The sequence below is a fragment of the Glandiceps talaboti genome, chromosome 9 (genome assembly GCF_964340395.1).
Source record: "Glandiceps talaboti chromosome 9, keGlaTala1.1, whole genome shotgun sequence".
In the NCBI taxonomy this organism is placed as follows: domain Eukaryota; kingdom Metazoa; phylum Hemichordata; class Enteropneusta; family Spengelidae; genus Glandiceps; species Glandiceps talaboti.
In genome coordinates this window covers 23436225-23463724 of record NC_135557.1, presented here as the reverse complement: position 1 = coordinate 23463724, position 27500 = coordinate 23436225, and the positions used below count along the sequence as shown (strand labels likewise).

Below are 27500 nucleotides of genomic sequence, written 5' to 3'. Positions count from 1 at the left end.
CTTTTACTTGTATTTTTTTTCCTGGAAAGTGAGAGTCAGTCTGGACGACAGCTGCTCCCATTATAACATACTTGCGGGACACTGTCCCACTTTTTAGGAAAATAATGTTGCAGCAGCATTTCACTGGCTGAAGATTACACCCTCTATCAAGAAAAGAGTTAAGGTCGTCAGTCCCAGCAGTTTTCACTTGTCTTACCAGAGATATTGCTGGAGTGAGAAAATGTAATTATTGTAACTTGGATCTGACTGGCGATATTGTTGTTCTTGTTCTGTAGTGTTCTGGTAGATAGTTCTCAGGACCAATGATAGATGATGGAGTAAAACTTCTTATGTCGTGATATCCTCTATGAACACAAATATTATCTGGTGAAAAGCAGACACGTTGAATTGTATACACCCACAATACGGATTCATTGTGATAGTTGTATAGTTCATCACATCACATCTTTTCAATCAGTCAATGTGCAACTCAGACCAACCATTGTATTCATTTACAATAGTAGGCTGCCACCTACGACAACATTGAACACATCTTTTTGTTCAAATATAGTACGTCAACATTTTAACCGCTGGATAAATATATTAACGGTTACTAAACACAGAAAACTTAAAGCTTTACAAGGGTCCTTTATTTACTTGTTTATTTATTTACTAAGAATCTAATTATATGTTTTTCTGGATTCACTCGAAAGACAGGGTGACAAGTTTTAGGCGTTATATTATATAAAGTTTACTTTAGAATCTACTTACCTCTGGTGTATGTAGAAACAATGTTCTGAACAATTATTAATCACTTCTATCCCCTGAGATTTCAAATTTAATCCTTGTTTTACAATTTGAATTGAATATCTCAGACATGTTTAGTATGACTATAAATTTACTACTTGACAATGATATACATCACATTGTACTGTTAAATGAAGTACACTACGAAAAGTTACATTTATCAATCATGTATTTTAAGTCTTTGTACACTTACTGATTCCATTGCTCAGTTTTGACAAATCCAAGCGTCCTTGAATACGCGGATTACATTACCTTGTCTGATGCGAATAACTAGGTTGCCGTGACAACTACCGTGCTGTGGTACGACCTGTCGGACAAGTAGTCGACACAACAAACGATGGGCTACACAGTTTAATTAGATAGCAGCCTATAAATGGATGTTTTGATCTATTGTGTATCTAGCTTGGCTTGGCACGGTAAACTTTAAGTCACGACATCGTTATCAAGCTCAGTTATCGGTGACCCACTTACGTGGAAAAATGTTGCCATTGTGTCTAGAGTAATCAAGGTACTACCTAAAGGTAGACTCCAAAGTTACACGTCCCTTCGCCAATCGAGCGACAGATAAACCTAGCTTGTATAAAACATTTGATGGTGTTTATTTATTTCTGACTTACAGTAGAAATGAACTTGATGTGGTGTTTCAATCATGGGACATTGCATTTGTTTTCCACATACTGAGAAAAATCAAATGTAAAATAAACAATTGTTACAACTGATGTGCAGCACCCAGTGTGACGTCAGATTTGAGAATAGCATAAATTTGTAATGGTAAAACTATTGCTAGTGATTGAACACCGACACTGCACTTTTCTTATTTTATTTCAATGTATAAATAACACAGTCACTGTCATTGTCATTTTCTAACTTGATAACAAGGAGGATATACTAACGTCGTAGACCCCCTGCAGGTTGCGTGTGGTGCCTCTTATGTAAACAAACTAACACAAATCAACATTTTTAACAAAAAAACGTAATTGTATTAAACCCTGTTAAGTAATCGTTGTTTGTTTGTTTGTTGTTTGTTTGACTTTATTTAAACTCGATAAATTGTTGATTCAAAGGCTCTTCTAAGTTAAACACAATGTCGAGTAAATTCATTACAACATATTTAACAGATACGTAATATTTGATGATAAACGTTCCTTCAGAATACACTGATTCCATATTTAATATTTCAGCATACTAAAACTTAACTGATAATTCATGATACAACAATCACAATACCAGTTAAAGTATACAAAGCTGTTTTGGTGTTTCATCCATGGATATGATGTTTTTAATGTACAGGTAGATACAATTTAACTGAAGACTAACAATAATTGAGTAACAACGCACACGGCAGTATTCAATATTTAAACAGTTATAAAGAACTGCTATTATTTAACATTGCTGTGACACACAGGCTAGTGCTGAAGACAATGGCACATGCATTTGATGATGGCATGGCTTGAATCTTTCACTTTAATACTCACAATCAACATGGTAACTCAATCTTTAATTCCACATACCTACTCTGCTTGACACTTGGATAATTGCATTTGAAGTTGTCAGTGTGTGCATAAAAGTCACCGTGACTCATGAGGGAAAGACCAGGGCATCTGCATAACTCCTTTACCGCATTCAATTATTCCTTTAGAAACACATATCACAGGACAGAACTCGATAGTCGTACCGTCATATATCATTATTGGTAATCTGCAGACACATTTGTGTGTTGTCAAGTAATGTTTGTGGTCTATAGTAACTATTTCGACGTATGACCATTTTTAGTATATATTGTCTGAAGGACAAGCAATATCAGGCTAGATGATATAAGAAGGATGCTAATTTGAGAATACGATTCCCAGATAAAGCAAAATAGAAATGACATCACTGACACAAAATGCACTTTGCAGCTACAATGTACATCGATTCACTTATCCATATACGTTTACTGAGCATACTGTTTGGATTAACAGACAACCGAATTGACTTTGCACTCAGCTTATGTGAGTTTTAGTTTATTCCCTTTGTTGTGTCTGACATTGAAGTCAATCACAATCGATTATTTGTATGTAAACCTTATTTTGAGTTGATGAAATAACTTTTGGCAACCGATACAAAGTTAGAAAAAAATGTGTCTCACAATATACATTTTCTGTTTTGTGTTTCACTAAATAAGAGCTCCGTTTATATAAAAAATAACAATTATATTTTGATATTTGTTACGAATAATAGCCAATGTAAATTTTAATTTTCGGCTTTTTCGTTTGATGTCTCCTATGGTTAGCCTGTAAAATATAATAGAAAAAATAATAAGAGAGAGAGAGAGAGAGAGAGAGAGAGAGAGAGAGAGAGAGAGAGAGAGAGAGAGAGAGAGAGAGAGAGAGAGAGAGAGAGAGAGAGAGAGAGAGAGGGGAGGGGTAGAGAGAGATGGGGAGGGAGAGAAAGAGGAAATATAGACAGACACAGACAGACAGACAGACAGACAGACAGACAGACAGACAGACAGACAGACAGACAGACATATACCATGGCAGATAGACTGTGAGACGGACTGACACTAGACTGAATGACACAGACAGGGGCAGATGGACCATGAGACTGAGAGAGCTTGAGACAGACGACCGATTTTCATACTTGAATACAAACATTTTGATTTTTTTTTATCTTTATACAGTTACACACACAAATCGAACATAGTATGTTTTACCTGGTTAAATTGTTGTCCCGATGTCAATTCCAACCCAGAAATGTCTAACAATAAAATATAAGAAACAAATTACAAATATATAAATGCTACTATGACTGCATTTCATTTATGCATGCATACATACATACATACATACATACATACATACATACATACATACATACATACATACACACACACATGCATGCATGCATGCATACATACATACATACATAGATACATAGATACATACATACATACATACATACATACATACATACATACATATACACACATACATACATACATGCATGCATGCATACATACATACATACATACATACATACATACATACATACATACATACATGCATGCATTCATACATACATACATACATACATACGTACGTACGTACATACCTACATACGTACATACATACATACATACATACATACATACATACATACATACATACATACATACATACATACACACACACATATACATACATACATACATACATACATACATACATACATACATACATACATACATACATACATACATACATAGGATATACAATAACAAATACCTGTTTTATGGTCGGTTCCTTTCTTAGAACGGCGACAGACACATATAGCAATTGTTACAATGACGGCTATTACAGCAATGGTAACCGACACGAGTACGATGGCTGCTGTATTCACATCAGAGTCTGGTGGTCCTGGAAATGCATGTATTTATTACTATTTATATTTCAAAATGTTTTGTGTACAATCATTCACGGCATAATCTAGAGAAATCCATCACATGAGTTAAACATCATAACCAAAACAGCTGCTTGACAGAAACTGAACAAAGCACATTGATAGGTTACCCTGGTTATGTATGTGGTAGTCAAAGACCTAGCTCTCTGACTTGCAACGTGGCGAATGCCATCACCAAACCCGATAGCCAATTTTCTGGGCTACGGCATAGATCATAAATCTGGGCACATGTCCTGGTGTTTGCGTAGCAACAAGATCACACCCATATCAACAGCCAAATGATGGTGTATATTACAAAAAATAAAAAACAGGAATGTAGTGTTAAGTGCATACACATTAAAAAATGAATACATATACGCCGAGCAACATGAAGAATAGGATGTATATTGTACAATGAACAATATGTATGGCTCGGCACGTAGATTTAAAAAAAATCAAAATTACATGAAAATAAACTATACCTTAACCATGAAGTTTTGCTACAACCACGTCGGTGCTATTTTAACAATTGTAATGGATGCCCGTAAATAAATACATTATTGAAAATGTACTCGGTGAAAAACCTAAGTATCATCGAAGACTACATCAGAAAGCTAAGCTAACTTTTTTTTAAAAGTTCGTGTACACTATGATTGTAAAGTTATCCATACCTGTACTATTCGTAGGTCCAGATATTGTAAAATAACTATAGTCAGCAGCACGCATGCCATTGTCCGCCTCACAGACATAAACACCGTAGTACGATTCACTCTCTACTTGGACGATTAGATTACTCGTCACTAAAGTCCCGTCTTCTTTAGGATCTGTAACGTGTTTGTTTATATCTTCTCCATCATTGATTTGACCTCCATCGTCATACCATTGTATTTCGGATATCGGATTTGAATCAGCTGTACATGTCATCGTAACATTACCACCAATTGAAACGGTAAAGTTTGTCTCTTTTTCTGGATCATTGATAATCCCGCCGAAATCTTTGAAACAAGTAAAAGTGATTTTAACAAGCACATCGAGTCGTTATTTCACTGACAAAAAGCAGTTGCATTACGTTGTGTTACAGGAGTGGGGAGGGTGTTGTAGTCGCCATTACGACAGTTATTATTGTTATTGTAGTTGTATTTGCTATAACGACCATTTTCATTATTGTTGTAGTTGCTATAACGACCGTTGCTATTGTTATCGTTGTTGTAGTTGTTGTTTTTGTTTTGTTGTCGCCATCGCTGATGTTGATGTTTGTTTGTTTTTCGCACAGGGCGGCAGTCAGATAATCTTTGATTCCCACCCACACTCCTTGGTCTCACACTACGAAAACATACCCAATAATTACTTTAATCATAGACCCTCGTGGGTGGAGGGTCTATGCTTTAATAAAGACTCTCAAACAACACTACCTCCAAGCTGAAATAAACATGATTGAGCAATTTCTCGTAAGAACTTTAACGTCAATCAATCTAAACTCGACGTAGTGGTTGAAATATTGGCTAAAGTAACAGCCTATATGCGGCAATAACGCGATACATTGGCTAAGTAACAGCCTATATGTGGCAATAACGCGATACACTGTGTTTTCATCAAGGTAAAATCACCTTATACCAGAACATGCATATAGGAAGATTGAATAGTAATAAGCTGACCATATAGACATTGGAGAGACGTCTATCAGCTGACAACTGGAATTGATGCTGAATAAAAATGTGATATTGCATATAATAACTGCATAATTAACATTGCTACTCACATGAAACGACAATTCTGTAATCCTTCGTAGAGTAATCTTCAGTGTCATCATAGAACACCGTGTAAGCCCTACATTGATATAAACCACCCTTATCACCAGTGATACTATATATATTGTACTCTAGTTCTCCTCCCTCCACCTCGATTATCGGCTCGATGTCGTCGTTAAAATACAAACTCATTTTACTTGGGTCAGGTAGACCGTCTTCAGCCTCACACTCGATTTTGACGTCATCGCCTTCTGTTATATTATGGGATGGTAAAACTACCATTTTGACAGATGACAAATCTAAATTTATAAACGAAATACGTTTACCATTTCAATGACACAAGATACAGTTTTTCGCAGAATTAAAATTCTCTATCACTTTGTTGTTTTAAAAGAATACCTGACTACATTAGACAGCCCTGCACTTTAAAGAATGAAGTCCTTGTACTAGAATGAGTTATTTGAAGATTTCAAAGTGTTTTTTTTTCTCTTATCATAAATGGCTTTTGATATCAGCTGCCATCAATGCATCTCACGTACATTTCAAAGTCACGTCCACACTGTCGTTACGATAGATAGCAAAGGTAAGTCTTCGTTTATTTTTTATACTCGGCAGTAAATGAGTAGACAGGGGCTTGTACGTGTAAGTATACCATAATAAGTAACTTACATTCGACTGTGAGCAGCATTATACCATAACCTTGGCCTTCAGAACCATCATAAAACTCATTAGTTGCTGTACATGTATATTCTCCTGAATCAGATTCATCAGCTGACTCAATATACACTGACTGTTCATCAGAGAAATGATCTCCATCCTTTGTCCATGAGTATGAATGAGGATGAGGGTTGGAATCCACTATGCAATTCAGCGTTACAGGGTCAGATTTTTTACGTATGATGTCACTCACTTCAACCTCTGGAAAATCTTGATTTCAAAATAAATATTCACAGACAATTTAATACGTGTATCGCATATTTCTAATATAGCACCCCGAGAATTGCGCCCAACTTCAGTAAGTTAATCGTTATGGTGAGTGGCTGGCTGGGTGAACTGAATAAATATATCTTTAGACGTCACCTTTTTTCTAATAATCATCCCGCAAACATTATTGTAAGTTAGGCTACTATGTTGTGAATTCCTCAGTTATGAAGATTGTAGAATCTGAGATAACTTGAGTAATACGATGAACGTTAAGTACTAACATTGTTAATAAACCCTATGCTAATACAAGATATGTTGCATAATGTCTCAATCGAAATGAATAAGCACTATGAAGCAATTACATTTTCAAGTTGAGTGATTTTAAATTTGACCATGTACACATTCATATATAGTCTGAAAACAAGCTAAATCTGGGTAAAAACATAACCTGCGCTCCCGTATTACAATTGCAATAATGTGTGTTTAAAGAATGTGCGTAATTTACATTAGATTTGTTTGCTGTTTGACATTGACGAGAGAATCCGGGTCCCACAGATCAATTTTCAACATCCGATTCACGCAAGTCTGTTTTTCAAGATCTGGGTCACTCAAGTCAATTTTCAAAATCCGGGTCACTCGGGTCAGTTTTCAATATTAGTTCTTATTTAAACACTGCACATTGAACAAATCATAAATGGTTACAATTAAATGATTAACTCACATTGAATATCTAGATAAGTTGTATTAGTTCCATCTCCATGACTACCATCATAATATGTATTGGTAGCTGTACAGATCTGATCTCCATGTAATACTCGTGTCACATCAACGAGGTTTACTACAGCGTTGTTATACTCAGTTCCGTTAGATAGAGTCCATGTATAATCTACTTCTATAGGGTTACCATCAGTTACGTCACAGGATAAAGTGACACTCTCTCCTTCCTTGATAGCAACCCAAAGGTTTAGAACGTCAGTCGTGGGTGGATCTAAATATGATCAAGATGGCATGACAAATAACACTTGTATCACGTCAATATCGACCAAGCTATGATGGATCCGTTGTTTTTTTATTGCATATTATGCAAACCACTTTTATCATTGCAGACACAAGTGTACCAAGATTTGAATTTAATCTATGAAAGTCAATATTGATATGAATGGTCACATATGACAATTCCAGAACAAAATCCGTAATATCAATATATTATATATTCGGACATAAATGATATGTCCCCAGGGTCTTCTAACTTTTAATTTATTAATATTGCAGCAGATTGTATTTGGAGAACAGATAACTACACTGAAAGGAAATTTTATAGTAAATAAAATAAAAAATAATATTTAAAAAATATAATAAAAATGAACTTACATTGAACATCTAAATATCTTGATTCCGTATCATCACCGTTTGTGCCATCCCAGAATGTATTGGTCGCAGTACACATGTAGTTACCACTTGAAGTCCTCTGAATGTTATCAAAATCAAGACGTCCTTCGTCACCGACTGTTTCCATGTCCTCATCGGACCAAAAGATGTTTGCATTTGGATTTGCATCAGCGCTGCACTCTTCGTTGAAGTTTTGCCCCTCAATTACAGTAAAGAGACCACTGATATCAATTGTTGGAGCATCTATATCAGAATGATAAAATTATAGTTTTTGTATATACTTTATCTTATTTGCTAAATGTTAGAGTCAACGTTATCATAAACTGAAAAGACAAACATGAACATCATCGAGTACATTCAAGCAATATTATGTCATCATTACAAGTAACTCTATTCAGTTATATAGTTGTTATCGGTGGTTGGGAGAGGAGGTTACTTTGACATTTTTCCAAAGTCCAGCCACACATTATCTAACATAATACGTGGGTCAATTGTATTATTTGTTTTATATTGTATTTCCAATTTTCCATGACAAATTTGAAAGCAGTTACAATCAGAGTTAGTCAAAATTGTAATTTTCTTGATTCATGTAATGGCAATTAACATACTTTATATTAGGTCGATTTCTTTCTGATTAATAACCAATAAATTCATAACACAACACAGTTAGCTTCTTGGTTATACAGGTGTACTAGGCACCAATATTACAATCAAACGAACGTATGTTTATGACAAGTTAAAACAATGAGTTGGAATTCTAAATGACCCAAGTCAAGTGAAGTGTGAAGTCTCCCAATTTTGTTTACTTACACTGTATATCTAAATCAAATGATTCTTCGTCATGACCAATGGTGTCGTCATGAAATGTGTTACTTGCTTCACATGTATATGTGCCATGATGATCCCTTGTAGCTACATCAATAATAAGTGTAAGGTTTTCAAATCTGACGTCTCTCTCGTCATATAGCCATTCAATACTAGGTTCTGGGTTACCATCAGCAGAACAGGTTGCCCGGTATTCCGAACCCTCAATTACAACCGGGTCACCTGACAGTGAAATGTTGACATGTGGTGTATCTGAAAACATTAATAAGATGAAAAGTCCAGTCACATTTTTTTCTGGCACGTTTGTACTTGTCAAGACAAAGCGTTTTCAAGTGTAAATGTGGTGTCATCACAAAATGAGAAAACATTTGCATGAGATCCAAAAATAGCTGAAAACATGTTACATGAAATGAAACGACGAAATTAGATCACATATTTCTGTATGTTGTGTACTTAAAGAAACTAATTGTGAAATTAGTTTTGAAAGCAATATAGAAGTATATAGAAGTATTTTTTTAAAAATATTTTCACATCCGTGATAAGCTTATCTTAACATTAGGATCCACCAATCAATACTTTTATCTTTAATCGTGACTATGGATGATGTAGTGTCCTGTATAACGACCCTTGAGGTTGTGTCAATAATTTGAATTGATAAAGAGTACATAACATTACTACTATGGCAATCAAGCTATTGGCAAGCGAATATATAGATACCAACAGTAATATTGCAGTATGTTGATGTCAGCTGTATATCGACATTGATTACACTAACGGTGAGGTGGTGTCTATAATAGTAACTTCTTCTCAAGTTGTGGCATATTCAACCCACAGTGATTGTAAACAATGGACCGGTATAATCATACACTATATGTAGCAGCACTTATTTTAGTCTGTATATTTATCCCTTGTTAACATCTAAATGACAAGATACACACCACCATATAATGTATTAGGTGAGATAACCTAAGTAGACCAAAGTTGTAGGCAACGCTGGTATTCAGTTTGATATGACTGTAATCACGATTATTTTTGTAGAACATTTCGTGTCCGGAAACTTGAAATCTGGAACCAGCGACGTTATGGATACAAAACGGGTTGATTTTGATATTTATATGTATGTGGGCTTTATTTCAAACTTGTATCAATTATATGTAATATGAAATGAAATATTCATTGATTTAAATTTCTTGACCTGCTTCCTTATTCCCCTGACGTAGATGTTTTCAACATTATTTTGTTGACCTTTGACATTACATGTTGGTCTGTATCAGTGGCAACTGCAATGTTTGACATCAATAGTGATAAATCAACTTTGCAAATAAAATCACGCCATTTTTATAAAATGGGATGAACTTGATGTATTGTGTTAGTTGTGTTATAGTATTTTAAAACATGTCTTTGCTATCCCACAAGTATTTTAAGATCTTCCATTAAAATAATTAACAGCTATACAAATTGAACAAGTACAGGGGACGAGCATTGTCATTCTTGTATTAAAAGCCACGACATTATCTTCCCTCAGGAGAACAGAAAACTCAGTTGTAGAGGTGTGTGTTGTAGCGATGCCACAAACTTAGACCCGTGGTTTTACACGGGGCCTTGTGTTGTATTGTTTACTTTAAATCATTAATTAAATACAGAAAACAAATCTTACATTGCACGTTTAATGCTATCGAGGTCTCACCCTGACCCATATCTCCAGTATAAAACGTGTTATTTGCTTGGCATGTATAAACACTACCGTGTTGGTCCTTGGTAGCTGATTGTATTGTGAGTGTAAGACCATCAATTATGACGTCATCGCCTACATAGATCCATTTGATGTTGTCTGCTTCGGGATTGGAATCAACAGAACAGGTTGCCATATATTCCTGGCCCTCAATAACAATAGCATTAGTATTGTCGTCCTGAATGGTAACATCCGGGTGGTCTATAAAAGCAGAGTGAAGACAGTAATAACTATAAGCAATAATATTTTTCAATTAGTGTATATGGCACTATATTGTGAACCTATGTGTTTACCATTACATGTACTTCTAAAGTCGAAAGGGTAATAATGATTCCGGATCTTTTTTAACGTGAAATGATTCTTACTATCAATTTTTAGGGTAAATACATAGGCAAAGATAATTACATGATACAGTAGATTGGTATCATCCGCTGAAAATGCACTTCGCAATATATCTCGGATGGTCTCAACAAAACTCCAAAAGTTCCAAAAGCTCAGACTAATTTTGTCATGTTAACAAAGCATGAAGTGGTCATCAACAATAATAATGTTGCCATGTTAATAATAAGCATTGCAATCTAACATTGCGTGTATGTATGTATGTATGTATGTATGTATGTATGTATGTATGTGTGTGTGTGTATGTATGTATGTATGTATGTATGTATGTATGTATGTATGTATGTATGTATGTATGTGTGTATGTGTGTGTGTATGTATGTATGTATGTATGTATGTATGTATGTATGTATGTATGCATGCATGTATATGTATGTATGTATGTATGTATGTATGTATGTATGTATGTATGTATGTATGTATGTATGTATACACCTGACTTACATTGTACATCAAGATAGTGCATTTCACTATCGATACCATCTGTTCCATCCCAGAATTCATTTTGTGCTAGACATGTATAAGTACCACCTTGAGTCCTCTCTATATCATCTATTTGCAATAACCCTCCATCATATTCTCCTTCATGGTCGTCAGACCAGGTAATGACGGCAGACGGGTTGGCATCGACGTAACAGAATGCAGTAAAAAATTCGCCTTCGATTAGCTGATGATCACCAGTGATGTTTACACTTGGAGAATCTGGATTGATAGTATCATTACGGTAATAATTAGTGTAATATTTACAAAACAATGTATGTATGTTACAGGTAACAAATATTATACAAATATAACAAATATACAATATTGAATATTTTCATCTAGTTTAAATTGGATAACGACAACCTTCAAGAGTATACTTCCATACTTAGATATATATTTTCTTACTTCGATTTAGAATTTTATCATTCATTATGCTTTGTCCCTATTTGAGGGTAACTGTTAATATATAGGTGGTTTATACAGTAGATCACTGGTCTTGAGTATACATGCGTAAACATATTATATGAAGAAGAAATGTGAATAGTACATACCTAGCTCATATAAAATAGAACAAGACTTAATATATAGTTTCATGTAATGTCAATGGTAATCGGTAGAAGTCTACTCACATTGTATATCTAGATACCGTGTTTCACTGTCAGTATCATGTGACCCATCCCAAAACGTGATATTGGCAACACATGTATAATCACCACTTTGTTGTCTCTCAACCTCCACCATATTAAGTTCCTCGCCATCGTGTATATTTCCAGTCGACTCGTCTACCCATTGAATACGAGCAGGGGGATTGGAGTCAGCAGAACATAGGGCTGTGAAATCTCGACCTTCGACCTCAACAAAGCGAGTTGATGTCGTTACACTTGGAGAATCTACATTGAAATAAATTGTATAACACTGTTAAATACTCAGATATACACATATTATGTAGATGAGATACCAATATATTATTTACAAAATTGTGCTCAAATGTGGCCAATAAGCCCAAGCGGTCAATAAGTCCAAGGTCTTAATTAAAGGTTTTATAAAGTCATCTGTCGCAAGTCTGTTTAAACACGTCCGGTTTAATTTGCATGATACATAATCCACGTTATGATTCTTGCAAATAAATCAATCATTATGATAAAAACTTACATTGTACATCAAGATTATGGAATTCATAGTCTGTACCAGTAGTTCCATCCCAGAATATGTTCTGCCCAGTACATGTGTAATTACCAGCTTGGTGTCTCTGTATATTGGTTATCTCAAGTAATGCGTCGTCATGTTCTTGACTACCACCAAAATACCAAGCAATATCTGCAGTTGGGTTTGCATCAACATCACAGTATGCAGTAAATGTATTACCCTCCACTGCGACCAAATCACCTTCAATGGTTACACTCGGCTGATCTATATTAATGAAATGTATCATATAGAATTAATGTGCCATAATAAAACTAGCCAAACTTAAAATGGATAGCATTTTAGTTATAAATTGATAGGAAATGTATGGATTATTTGTTTAAAGGACTTGCAGTTAAACATGGATCGAATCATTTACATGATTGAAATACAATATATGATAAGATTAGTTCTTAATTTGAATGTATTTCTGTAAAACGGCAACATATTTATATTTGTTAAAAAGGTAACGTCAAATCAGTCAGTTGAGAACACCCCTTTTGTCTATATGGGCTAACGATTAGTTTAAAATATGCACTTTGATCAAAATTGTATTATGGCTTAGACATTAGAAAACTACCACTTTACGACAAATTAATGCTTACATTGAATATCCAGATAACGAGTTTCACTGCCTGCTACCTCACTTCCATCCCAGAACGTAGTGTTTGCAATGCAGATGTAATTACCACTCTGGTGTCTGTCGATTTCCAGTAGTTCAAGTAGTGGTCCATCATGTGTACTGTTCATCGTTTCATCTAACCAGTGAATACTTGCAGCAGGGTTTGAATCGGCTGTACAGTTCGCAGTGAAATCTCTTCCCTCAACTTCGACAAAACGGTCTGTTGTGGTTACACTTGGGATATCTACATAGAAATAAGACATTTTGAGGTCATTATTTGATTGTTACACACGGATACGTGTAAGAATAAATCATATGAAATTGAGGGTGTGATTCCAATGACTTGATATACACAATAATGGATTAATAATTAAGACAGTGATTTTATTTCCGATTTTGCTCTTTTGTTCTGTTTATATTTGACCTATCTCCATCTAGTGAAATTGTCCAAAGCAATGTCAGCTAGACGCAGTTAAGTTACAAGACTGAATGTAATTAACTTGCCTGTATAGTTAGTAATGTGATACTAAGACAATAATTAACTTATGGACTATATATGTTCATTAAATCGATTAAATACTAACAATCTTCACAAATCTCCCATTGACAATATGAATATTAATCTAAACTCAACAATCGAATTTCCATTACTTACATTGTACATCAAGATATTGCGTATCGGTATCGTTACCACCTGTACCATCCCAGAATAGATTGTCAGCAAAACAGGTATAATAACCATCTTGTTGTCTCTGAATGTCTGCAATTACAATATTCCCTCCGTCAAACTGATTCGCCTCGTCGTCCAACCAATATATATCTGCAGTAGGGTTAGCATCTACATCGCAATATGCTTCAAATGTACTCCCCTCTATTACAGTAAAGTGACCAATTATGGTCGCACTAGGCCAATCTGAAATCAAAGTGAAGTAAATTTGAAATTACACAATGCGATGATGGCGTAGGTGTGACGTAAAGAATTCAATTATTTAAATTGAAATATATTGTCAGCCAGGATTTGAGTTCACTGAACTTTATTTATAAAAAAAATGATTTATAAGAAGAGATGAAATTATTTATTAAACTGTTAACTTTCAGATTTCATTTTAAAATGTCTGCTTTTCAAATTTTAGTTTCAAAAGTCCCCTTTTCAAATGTTAGGTTAAAAATATCAGCTTACCGAGTGTTGGGTTGATTTCATTTTACAATTGTACATAAATATAACTCAGATCTCAACCTTCAGTATACATGAAGGTTTTGAAAGATTGGTATTATAATTATAAATAACATAACCCTTTTAAATATTTGTATCATTTTCATTGTGGTAACATGAAATAGTGCCTCCTTACATTGTACATCAAGGTAACGAGGGTCACTGCTCACACCTTCTCTTCCATCCCAAAACACATTGTTTGCATAACAGGTATAATTACCACTGTGGTACCGGTCGATATCCAATAGTTCAAGTATTGGTGTGTCATGTATAGTGTCTGCTGGATCGTCATACCACTGTATGTTAGCTGTGGGGTTAGCTATAGCTGAACAGTTCGCGGTAAAATTCCGTCCTTCAATCTCGACAAAATGATCAGTTGTAGTTATATCTGGCAAATCTATCAAATTGAAAGATATTGTTGAAAAGAACAAGGATTCTGTCAGTAAATTAAACACACTTCAAATGTTATGTCAACACAGCATATCAAATTAACGGATCATTGCATGTATGTAAGATAATTGACAACGTTGGAAACTGGCATAATCTTGTTAATCCTAATAAAGGACCATTCGGATTAATAATAATAATAACGACTTTTATTTCAAAAAGAAAAAGGGTGACCCTGTTAGGTCCAGCCTAATCTTCCAAGGGGCCCTAAAGCAAATGTACACAATACAACAACAAAAACAAAACAAGGTAACACACATAAAAAATTGAAAAACATTAAAAAATATGAAGTGTAATTGTATAGTCACATACAATGTAAAAGGATTAAAGAGATTTAAATAAGTATGAATTTAGGATTAGGATTGGAATGTAGGTCGGAAACATTTTATCTGGCAGACCAATATAAATATTTGGCAGAGAACTGACGAGAATGATCTCTTTAGCCTCTGTGGTCCCCTGATAAGATAACACTGTCACGATGCACTTGCTATTATATAAATGGTCAGACCGTTTGGAAACGAGCAACTATTGAGTGGAACGGAAATGTATGTATTTATTAATGTGTCTCTCTACTGAAACTTTTTCAACTCTATTTTTATTTTTTTTTTAATATGTGTTCGTACACAATTATAAAAACAACAAAAATCATGGATATTATAGTAATGTGTTGAATGAATTCAGATAACTTCAGATGATATTCCTGTACTTACATTGCACATCTAACTGGATTGTTGAAGAACCCGTACCAGTTCTATCATCAAGATAATCATTTTCAACAAAACAAGTATAGTCTCCCCAGCTGTCTCTTGAAACGTTCCGTAAAGTCAACTGACTACCATTGTAACGTTCGTTATAAGGACCTTTCCAATACCAATCGGTGATAGTCGGTGGATTTGAACCTTCTACAATGGAACATGACGCATGGAAGTCTTCTCCCTCTATCACTGCTTCCGTTGAATTATTAGATGTATCGACGATCGCTGGGTCTACAGTAAAATAATGTTAAAACAACACTCTTTAGTTCGTATACATTTATTTATGTTCATTGCACTACATACATATTGTACACGCAGTAAGGCGGGTAAAACTAATTGTGTGTTTCCAATATGTTAATACCTCAAAGAATATGGTGGGTAGGTCCGGATTTTGTTTTTATTTTATTCCATCTCTATAATTTTTTTTTTTGAAACAATATTGCTTCGACCTATATAACAAAACAAAATACCCCTTCTGTGACAGTTTGATGAAATGTATATTGACATCACTGGGGAATTGCATGAAGGTCAGGAAGACAACCAAATCATATTTCTTTCATCGTAAATGTTTAAAATTATTTAACGACTTGTACAAAAAAGACGGAAAATCCGACGAGTGTTTCACCCATTCAATGACAACGTAAAAGTATTTTCCTTATCTGTACCTCATTCTAATAAGCGGGCGGTCATGTTACTTACGTTACATTTAGTAATGTTATGACCTCTTTGTGTGAAAGCAATACATATGCCAAGACATAATTGATTTAAAAGAGGTCGACTGATAACACAAAGATATCTTTGATTTCTTACACTGAACAATTAAAGTGATATCTTCACCACAGTTTTCACCATACTCCTCTGATGCCGGCAGTGTTTCATAGAGGAGACAACATCTCATTACAGTTCCATTATCTTCTTTCACAAACACATTATCCCAAATTAAAATCAATGTCGTGTCTTCAAAAACCTCTATGTTATCATCCCTTAACCAAACTAGTTCACCAGGTGGTACAGCCTTCTCTATTTCACAGTAGAATTCAATACTTTCTTCTTGCTCGATCACATTGGATGGAGTGTAGTTATAATATGGACCACTTTCTATTGCACATGATAGGAATTTGCAATTGGTAAACTTGGTTATTGTTAGAGTTAACATATTGTTGTGATCATCATCTGTAGTAATAAATGTATGAATCAATCAATCAATCAATCAATCAATCAATCAATCAATCAATCAATCAATGAACGACGGAATGAATGAATGAATGAATGAATGAATGAATGAATTAATTAATTAATTAATTAATTAATTAATTAATCAATCAATTAATTAATTAATTAATGTGTGAATGAATGCATGAATGAATTAATTTGTTTGTTTGTTTGTTTGTTTATATAGTTATTTAGTTATTTAATTATTCAATTGCTCGTGAACCATCAGGTTGCCACAAGTACTAGTTAATTAAAAAAAACGATATTAATACTTAAACTATTAACAACACACATAAACTGACAGATATAATTACACTTACACAAAACAGACAAAGTACTGATAAAATAAATTCAAATATGTAAAATAGTAAAATCACTAAAGATATCAATATCCTCCAGGTCGCTTAGAGTGTTAAAAATAATTAACCACGCAGTCCTAGCTATATATAAAAGAGTAAATTTTACTATATTCGATTGAGGTAAAGGTTGTCTAAAATATCTACTCTGACGGAGATTAATTGATGGAACGTTAATGTGAATATGCGCACGTACGTCAGATACATACATGCTACACCCAATTTAGAAATTATTTCAATCAGAAACAGTGGAATTTCGGCCTGGACGGATCGGACCGGAAGTGTTGTGAGACGAAATTCCTGACACATTTCGTCATAAATATCTCTTGGGTTATCTAACCCTGAATGACAACATATATATTTGATACATTTGTGTTAGACTCTTTCGAGTTTATATATTAAATTTAAATAAAGTGTGATGCGACTACCAGACAGAAGAGCACTAATCCAAATGACTTCTAACAAAAGAAACGTCAAGGTTTATCAAAGCCTTGCAATTAAAATGTCTGAAACGTCTTTGAAACAAGCTTAAAAGTTAAATTGACAACGAAATAGTTCACTATATTTGTCCAATTAATTATATGACATTTATTAACTATATAATTAAACATGGTAAAATTACATTTCATGGTGAACGATATACAAGGACATTTATTTAAATGTAGTGATAACTTCCATTTTACAGACAGTTGTCGGTAACATGAATTTTATACGCAAATTAGTTTAGTTTCAAATAATTATAATCGTAATTCTACTATGCGCAATAGACAATGGGCAGATTAATACTCACCTAATAAGTAAAGTGAGGGTTGCGACTCTACATTAGGACTACTCCATGCTATGCATTGGTAAAGTCCCTCGTGCTCTTCTGTTGTATTAATTATACCAAGACTGTATAAACCGGTTCCAAATGTTTCAAGTAAAACATGGTTATCTTCAAGTATAGAAGTTCCCTTTGTTATGTCATAATTTGTAGGTAGCAATTTATTCCACTCTAGGTTCTCAAAGAACCAATTATCAAATGAACAATTTAGTCGTATATCTTCTCCAAGCATTGCTATGGTATCTATAGGCTCTTCAGAAAAGGACAGTGACGCTGGATGAAAGAGAAAACAATAACCAGTAGTATCACAATAATTACATTAATTAAGTTTATATATGAAATGTGTGGAGAAAGTGTCGTTTGGCAGAAATCGATCATCTATCCATCATAATGTCACAGTGATGATTTAGTGAGCATCTTTTCTCACAAAAGGTACATGTTACACTACATATATTGATATAAAATATTGTATTTTTGTGTTTTGAAAATACTTAGGTTATTAGTTTCTTCGATGGGTTAACAATGTGTGTACACATTCTTTTTTATAAATTAAAAGATATCCTTACCTATCGTAGTAACACAGTTTTGTATGATCAACATACTGATGACCAGGCGATAGAGCAATGACATATTTCCTAGAGAGAGAGAGAGAGAGAGAGAGAGAGAGAGAGAGAGAGAGAGAGAGAGAGAGAGAGAGAGAGAGAGAGAGAGAGAGAGAGACAGAGAGACAGAGAGACAGAGAGACAGAGACAGAGACAGAGAGACAGAGAGAGAGACAGAGACAGAGAGAGAGACAGAGACAGAGACAGAGACAGAGACAGAGAGAGCCAGAGAGACAGAGAGACAGAGAGACAGAGAGAGAGAGAGAGAGACAGAGAGACAGAGAGAGAGACAGAGAGAGAGATATTTCTACTTTGCTGTGAGTGCTTATCGACTTTACATTTCAAATGTACATGCTATAGAAGCAAAACAGCACACACAACAAGCCATAGTTCTTAATTCTAAATATTGAGCCGAGGCATATATAACATACTTTTAAAACTAGAGTACCTCACCACGCCTGTAATGTAACTGTACCAGGAAACCATTTTACTGTCTCAGTTAACAATGATGGCCGCTATTGAAAATTAGAGTGGGCCTGTCAATGTGATACAAGTCTAACAGAAATTAAAAGTGAATTGTAGAAACATTGCACAACTGATTTGTATAATTGCATACATAATTTACATACCTTTGATTTACGTATACTAAATATTGACAAACAGAAGTAACTCTGATTTCCGCTCATGTATCATTCTGTTGGTGTACGTGTGTACGAGTACTATTGTCCGTATTTGCGCATAAAAGAGACCTACGCACTTTGTTGACGTGGGTACACACTGTTGTATTGACCATCACAATACTAGTATGTATAAAGGCATGCACAGCTAAATTTGCATAAATTATGAATTTGGGATAAATGGAAGAACACGTACATTGCAGCAAATACAAGTTGTTAATATATTGTCAGAGAGGGCGTCCTACATTTTGCATTTTTGTTAACATATGTGTGTATACATATATACATACATATGTACATATGAATGTAAGCGTCTCGCTGGAGAGAAAAGTGCTTGATGCAAATATTAGTAGCAGAGCATTATAGAGTTAAGTGTATGTATATATTCACAGACTAATAATTTCACAGATTGGGTGTAACATATGTTTATAATATATATAATATATATGTGTGTGGGGGGGGGGTGTGTGTGTGTGTGTGTTAACATAAAATGCAAAATGTAGGCCGCCCTCACTGACAATATATGACAAACTTGTATTTGCTGTCTTGTACGTGTTCTTCCATTTATCTCTAATGCATAATTTATGCAAATGTGGCTGTGCATGCATTTATACATACTGGTATTATGATGGCCAATACAACAGTGTGTACCCACGTCAATAAAGTGCGTAGGTCGCTTGTATGCGCAAATAAGGACAATAGTACTCGTACATACGTACAACAACAGAAGGATACATGAGCGGAAACCAAATTTAAAGTTACTTCTGTTTGTCAATATTCATTGTGCGCAAATCAAAGGTATGTAATTATGTATGCAATTATACAAATCAATTGTGCAATGTTTCTACAATTCACTTTTAATTTGACTTAGACTTGTATTACATTGACAGGTGAACTACAATTTTCAATAGAGGCCATCATTTATTAACGGTGGCAGTAGGAACACTTCATTGGTGCAGTTATAGAACTAACAGATGAAGTGAGGTACTCTAGTGTTAAAGAGTGTGCTGTATGACTCGGCTCAAATATTTAAATATGTTTGTTTACGTTGCATGTACATTCGAAATGTAAAGTCGATAAGCATTCACAGCAAAGTCGAATTCTCTCTCTCTCACTTTCTCTCTGTCTCTGCCTGTATCTATATGTCTGTCTGTCTGTCTGTCTGTCTGTCTGTCTGTCTGTCCGTCCGTCCGTCCGTCCGTCCGTCTGTCTGTCTGTCTGTCTGTCTGTCTGTCTGTCTGTCTGTCTGTGTCTGTGTCTCTCTCTGTCTGTGTCTCTCTCTCTGTCTCTCTCTGTCTCTCTCTCTGTCTGTCTCTCTCTCTCTCTCTCTCTCTCTCTCTCTCTCTCTCTCTCTCTCTCTCTCTCTCTCTCTCTCTCTCTCTCTCTCTCTCTCTCTCTCTCTCTCTCTCTCTCTCTCTCTCTCTCTCTCTCTCTCCCCCTAGGAAATATGCTGTTGCTCTATCGCCTGGTCATCAGGACGTTGATCATACAAAACTTTGTTACCACGATAAGTATGGATATATTTTAATTGATAAAATAAAATGTATTAGAATCATCGTTAATCATAATTTGCAAAGTATTTCCAAAATACCAAAATACTATGTTTTATCTCAATATATCTAATAAAGCATATGTACTATTTGTAAGAAAAGATAATAATTAATTCATGACTGTGACATTATGATGACTAGATGATCGATTTCTGCCAAATGACACTTTCTCCTTAGATTTAATTTAAAAAAACAAACTAAATTAATGTAATTATTGTGATACTACTGGTTATTGTTATCTCTTTCATCTAGCTTCACTGTCCTTTTCTGAAGAGCCTATAGATACTATAGCAATGCTTGGAGACAATATACGACTAAATTGTTCATTTGAAAATTGGTTCTTTGAGAACCTAGAATGGAATAAATTGCTACCTATAAATTATGACATAACAAAGGGAACTTCTGTACTTGAAGATAACCATGTTTTACTTGAAACATTTGGAACCGGTTTATACAGTCTTGGTATAATTAATACAACAGAAGAGCACGAGGGACTTTACCAATGCATAGCATGGAGTAGTCCTAATGTAGAGTCCCAACCCTCACTTTACTTATTAGGTGAGTCTTAATCTGTCCATTGTCTATTGGGCATAGTAGAATTACGATTATAATTATTTGAAACTAAACTAATTTGCGTATAAGATTCACGTTACCAACAACTGTCGGTAAAATGGAAGTTATCACTAAATTTAAATAAATGTCCTTGTATATCGTTCACCATGAAATGTAATTTTACCATGTTTAATTACATATTTAATAAATGTCATATAATTAATTGGACAGATATGGTGAAATAGTTCGGTGTCATTTTAACTTGTAAGCTTGTTTCCAAGACTTTTCAGACATTTTAATTGTAATTGCAAGGCTTTGATAAACCTTGACGTTTCTTTTGTTAGAAGTCATCTGGATTAGTGCTCGCCTGTCTGGTCGTCGCACCACACCTTATTTAAAGTTAATATATAAACTCGAAAGAGTCCAACACAAATGTATCAAATATATATGTTTACATTCAGGGTTAGACAACCCAAGATATAATTATGACGACATGTCAGGAATTTCGTCTGCCAACATTTCTGACCAGGTCAAAATTCCACTGTTTCTGATTAAGATAATTTATAAATTCGGTGTATCATGTATGTACCTGATGTACTTGCGCGTAGTCACATAAACGTCCCATAAATTAATCTCCGTCAGAGTAGATATTTTAGACAACCTTCACCTCAATCGAATATAGTAAAATTCACTCTTTTATCTATAGCTAGGACTGCGTGGTTAATTATTTTCAACACTCTAACCAACCTGGAGGATATTGATATGTTTAGTGATTTTACTATTTTACGTAACTACCTATTTGAATTCATTTTATCAGTACTTTGCCTGTTTTGTGAAAGTGTAATTGTATCTGTCTGTTTATGTGTGTTGTTAATAGTTTAATTATTAATATTGCTTTTTTCAATTAACATTACTAGTACTTGTGGCAACCTGATGGTTCACGAGCAAATGAATAACTAAATAACTAAATAAATAATAAATAAATAAATAAGTAAATAAACAAACAAATTCATTCATCCATTCATTCACACATTAATTAATTAATTGAATAATTCATTCATTCATTCATTCATTCGTTCCTTCGTGAATTGATTGATTTATTGATTGATTGATTGATTGACTGATTGATTGATTGATTGATTGATTGATTGATTGATTGATTGATTGATTGATTGATTGATTGATTGATTGATTGACTGATTGATTGATTGATTCATACATTCATTACTACAGATGATGATCACAACAATATGTTAACTCTAACAATAACCAAGTTACCAATTTCAAATCCATGTCATTTGCAATAGAAAGTGGTCCATATTATAACTACACTCCATCCAATGTGATCGAGCAAGGAGAAAGTATTGAATTCTACTGTAAAATAGAGAAGGCTGTACCACCTGGTAAACTAGTTTGGTTAAGGGATGATAACATAGAGGTTTTTGAAGACACAACATTGATTTTAATTTGGGATAATGTGTTTGTGAAAGAAGATAATGGAACTGTAATGAGATGTTGTCTCCTCTACGAAACACTGCCGGCATCAGAGGCGTATGGTGAAAACTGTGGTGAAGATATCACTTTAATTGTTCAGTGTAAGAAATCAAAGATATCTTTGTGTTATCAGTAAACCTCCTTTAAATCAAATATGTCTTGGCATATGTATTGCTTTCACACAAAGAGGTCATAACATTACTAAATGTAACGTGAGTAACATGACCGCCCGCTAATTAGAATGAGGTACAGATAAGGAAAATACTTTTACCTTGTCATTGAATGGGTGAAACAAGTCGGATTTTCCGTCTTTTTTGTACAAGTCGTTAAATAATTTTAAATATTTAGGATGACAGAAATATGATTTGTTTATCTTCGAATTCCTGACCTTCATGCAATTCCCCAGTGATGCCAATATACATTTCATCAAACTTTCACAGAAGGGGTATTCCGATCGCGATTTCGTTTGGTTGTAGGTTAAAAAGAAAACCCACAAATATAGAGATGAAATAAAATTAAAACAAAATCCGGACCTACCCACCTTATTCTTTCAGGCATTAACATATTGGAAACACACAATTATTTTAACCCGCCTTACTGCGTGTACAATATGTATTTAGTGCAATGAACATATAAATAAATGTATGCGAACTAAACAGTGTTGTTTTAAAATTATTTTACTGTAGACCCAGCAATCGTCGATACATCTAATAATTCAACGGAAGCAGTGATAGAGGGAGAAGACTTCCATGCGTCATGTTCCATTGTAGAAGGTTCAAATCCACCTACTATCACCGATTGGTATTGGAAAGGTCCTTATAACGAACGTTACAATGGTAGTCAGTTGACTTTACGGAACGTTTCAAGAGACAGCTGGGGAGACTATACTTGTTTTGTTGAAAATGATTATCTTGATGATAGAACTGGTACGGGTTCTTCAACAATCCAGTTAGATGTGCAATGTAAGTACAGGAATATCATCTGAAGTTATCTGAATGCATTCAACACATTACTATAATATCCATGATTTTGGTATTTTTAATAATTGTGTACGAACACACATTAAAAAAAAAAACTGGAGTTGAAAAAGTTTCAGGAGAGAGACACATTAATACATACATTTCCGTTCCACTCAATAGGTAATCGTTTTCAAACGGCCCTAACATTTGTAAATAGCAAGTGTATGATGACAGTGTTATCTTATCAGGGGACCACAACGGCTAATAACGAGATCATTCTCCTCAGTTCTCTGCGAAATATTTATATTGGTCTGCCAGATAAAATGTTTCCGACCTACATTCCAATCCTAATCCGAATGGTCCTTTATTAGGATTAACAAGATTATGCCAGTTTCCAACGTTGTCAATTATCTTACATACATGCAATGATCCGTTAATTTGATATGCTGTGTTGACATAACATTTGAAGTGTGTTTAATTTACTGACAGAATCCTTGTTCTTTTCAACAATATCTTTCAATTTGATAGATTTGCCAGATATAACTACAACTGATCATTTTGTCGAGATTGAAGGACGGAATTTTACCGCAAGCTGTTCAGCTATAGCTAACCCCACAGCTAACATACAGTGGTATGACGATCCAGCAGACACTATCCATGACACACCAATACTTGAACTATTGGATATCGACCGGTACCACAGTGGTAATTATACCTGCTATGCAAACAATGTGTTTTGGGATGGAAGAGAAGGTGTGAGCAGTGACCCCCGTTACCTTGATGTGCAATGTAAGAAGACACTATTTCATGTTACCACAATGAAAATAATACAAATATTTAAAAGGGATATAATATTTATAATTATAATACCAATCTTTCAAAAACTTCATGTTTACTGAAGGTTGAGATCTGAGTTATATTTATGTACAATTGTAAAACGAAATCAACCCAACACTCGGTAAGCTGATATTTTTAACCTAACATTTGAAAAGGGGACTTTTTAAACTAAAATTTGAAAAGCAATCATTTTAAAATGAAATCTGAAAGTTGACAGTTTAATAAGTAATTTCATCTCTTCTTATAAATCATTCGTTTTATAAATAAAGTTCAGTGAACTCAAATCCTGAATTCTTTAAGTCACACCTACGCCATCATCGCATTGTGTAATTTCAAATTTACTTCACTTCGATTTCAGATTGGCCTAGTGCGACCATAATTGGTCATTTTACTGTAATAGAGGGGAGTACATTTGAAGCATATTGCGATGTAGATGCTAACCCTACTGCAGATATATATTGGTTGGACGACAAGGCGAATCAGTTTGACGGAGGGAATATTGTAATTGCAGACATTCAGAGACAACAAGATGGTTATTATACCTATGTTGCTGACAATCTATTCTGGGATGGTACAGGTGGTAATGATACTGATACACAATATCTTGATGTACAATGTAAGGAATGCTAATTCGATTGTTGAGTTTAGATTAATATTCATATTGTCAATGGGAGATTTGTGAAGATTGTTAGTATTTAATCGATTTAATGAACATGTATAGTCCATAGGTTAATTATTGTCTTAGTATCACATTACTAACTATACAGGCAAGTTGATTTCATCCAGTCTTGTAACTTAACTACGTCTAGCTGCCATTGCTTTGAATAATTTCACTAGATGGAGGTCAAATATAAACAGAACAATAAAGCAAAATCGGAAATAAAATCACTGTCTTAATTATTAATCCTTTATTGTGTATATCAAGTCAATGGAATCACATCCTCAATTTCAAACGATTTATTCTTACACGTATCCGTGTGAAACAATCAAATAATGACCTCAAAATGTCTTATTTCTATGTAGATATCCCAAATGTAACCACAACAGACCGTTTTGTCGAAGTTGAGGGAAGAGATTTCACTGCGAACTGTACAGCCGATTCAAACCCTGCTGCAAGTATTCACTGGTTAGATGAAACTATGAACAGTACACATGATGGACCACTACTTGAACTACTGGAAATCGACAGACACCAGAGTGGTAATTACATCTGCATTGCAAACACTACGTTCTGGAATGGAAGTGAGGTAGCAGGCACTGAAACTCGTTATCTGGATATTCAATGTAAGCATTAATTTGTCTTAAAGTGGTAATTTTCTAATGTTTAATCCATACAATTTTGATCAAAGTACATATTTTAAACTAATCGTTAGACCATAGACAAAGGGGCTTCCAGTCACTTACAGAATCCAATTCAAAATCCTGCTGATCACATATAAAGCGCTACATGGAAATTTAAAGACCCCACATTACATCTCCGACCTCATTCAGCAAAGTAATCCAGGCAGATCACTCCGTTCAACAAACAACTACTCCACATACCCAAGACCAGACTCAAATCATATGGAGACCGGTCATTCTCACACTCATCTCCCACATTATGGAATCATCTCCCCATTGACATTCGCACCGCACCTACTGTTGATATCTTCAAAGCCAAACTCAAAACTCATCTATTCCAAAGAGCATTCATGTGAACTGGGAGCGCCATAGGGCATCTTTTGATGGATATCAGGCGCTTTATAAATTTGTGTTTATTATTAGTATTATTTATAAAGGGGGTGTTGGTCTCAACTGATTTATTTGACGTTACCTTTTGAACAATTCAAACATAATTATGTTGCTGTTTTACAGAAATACATTCAAATTAAGAACTGATCTTATCATATATTGTATTTCAATCATGTAAATGATTCGATCCATGTTTAACTGCAAGTCCTTTAAACAAATAATCCATACATTTCCTATTAATTTACAACTAAAATGCTATCCATTTTAAGTTTGGCTAGTTTTATTATGGCACATTAATTGTATATGATACATTTCATTAATATAGATCAGCCGAGTGTAACCATTGAAGGTGATTTGGTCGCAGTGGAGGGTAATACATTTACTGCATACTGTGATGTTGATGCAAACCCAACTGCAGATATTGCTTGGTTTTTTGGTGGTAGTCAACAACATGACGACGCATTACTTGAGATAACCAATATACAGAGACACCAAGCTGGTAATTACACATGTACTGGGCAGAACATATTCTGGGATGGAACGACTGGTACAGACTATGAATTCCATAATCTTGATGTACAATGTAAGTTTTTATCATAATGATTGATTTATTTGCAAGAATCATAACGTGGATTATGTATCATGCAAATTAAACCGGACGTGTTTAAACAGACTTGCGACAGAAGACTTTATAAAACCTTTAATGTAGACCTTGGACTTATTGACCGCTTGGGCTTATTGGCCACATTTGAGCACAATTTTGTAAGTAATATATTGGTATA

At 34.5% G+C, this 27500-nt stretch overlaps 3 protein-coding genes across 3 annotated transcripts in view; 1 reads left to right on the top strand and 2 right to left on the bottom strand.

Moving 5' to 3' along the window:
• LOC144439998 (B-cell receptor CD22-like) overlaps positions 1–1275 on the bottom strand; it is a 6966-nt gene extending 5691 nt beyond the window's left edge. The window contains exons 1-2 of the mRNA XM_078129227.1: positions 1258–1275; positions 1039–1093 (exon numbers count right to left, since the gene is read on the bottom strand). Coding sequence (XP_077985353.1) covers positions 1039–1093; positions 1258–1275 — 73 coding nt within the window. The remainder of the gene's footprint in view (positions 1–1038; positions 1094–1257) is intronic.
• A 3561-nt stretch (positions 1276–4836) lies between these two features.
• On the bottom strand, positions 4837–18946 carry LOC144439997 (hemicentin-1-like). Its single transcript, XM_078129226.1, has 17 exons — positions 18883–18946; positions 18284–18589; positions 16736–17098; positions 15881–16156; positions 14860–15120; positions 14166–14423; positions 13494–13754; positions 12859–13116; positions 12336–12596; positions 11668–11925; positions 10780–11025; positions 9078–9344; positions 8250–8510; positions 7600–7866; positions 6624–6881; positions 5966–6253; positions 4837–5201 (listed from the first exon to the last, which is right to left on the bottom strand). The coding sequence occupies exons 1-17, from the start codon at positions 18944–18946 to the stop codon at positions 4837–4839; spliced, it is 4518 nt and encodes a 1505-aa protein (XP_077985352.1).
• A 4042-nt stretch (positions 18947–22988) lies between these two features.
• LOC144439996 (hemicentin-1-like) overlaps positions 22989–27500 on the top strand; it is an 11522-nt gene continuing 7010 nt past the window's right edge. Inside the window, exons 1-6 of the mRNA XM_078129224.1 lie at positions 22989–23292; positions 23878–24153; positions 24679–24939; positions 25346–25603; positions 26011–26271; positions 27044–27301. Of these exons, the coding sequence (XP_077985350.1) occupies positions 22989–23292; positions 23878–24153; positions 24679–24939; positions 25346–25603; positions 26011–26271; positions 27044–27301 (1618 nt within the window). The remainder of the gene's footprint in view (positions 23293–23877; positions 24154–24678; positions 24940–25345; positions 25604–26010; positions 26272–27043; positions 27302–27500) is intronic.

Coding starts and splice junctions, on each gene's coding strand:
- LOC144439997 (XM_078129226.1), bottom strand. CDS start 18,946: ATGTCATTGCTCTATCGCCTGGTCATCAGTATGTTGATCATACAAAAC. Junction 13,117..13,493: donor TCGTTATCTGGATATTCAAT/GTAAGCATTAAT, acceptor TCATTAATATAG/ATCAGCCGAGTGTAACCATT. Junction 11,026..11,667: donor GCACTATCTTGATGTACAAT/GTAAGTCAGGTG, acceptor CTGCTTTTATAG/ACCACCCGGATGTTACCATT.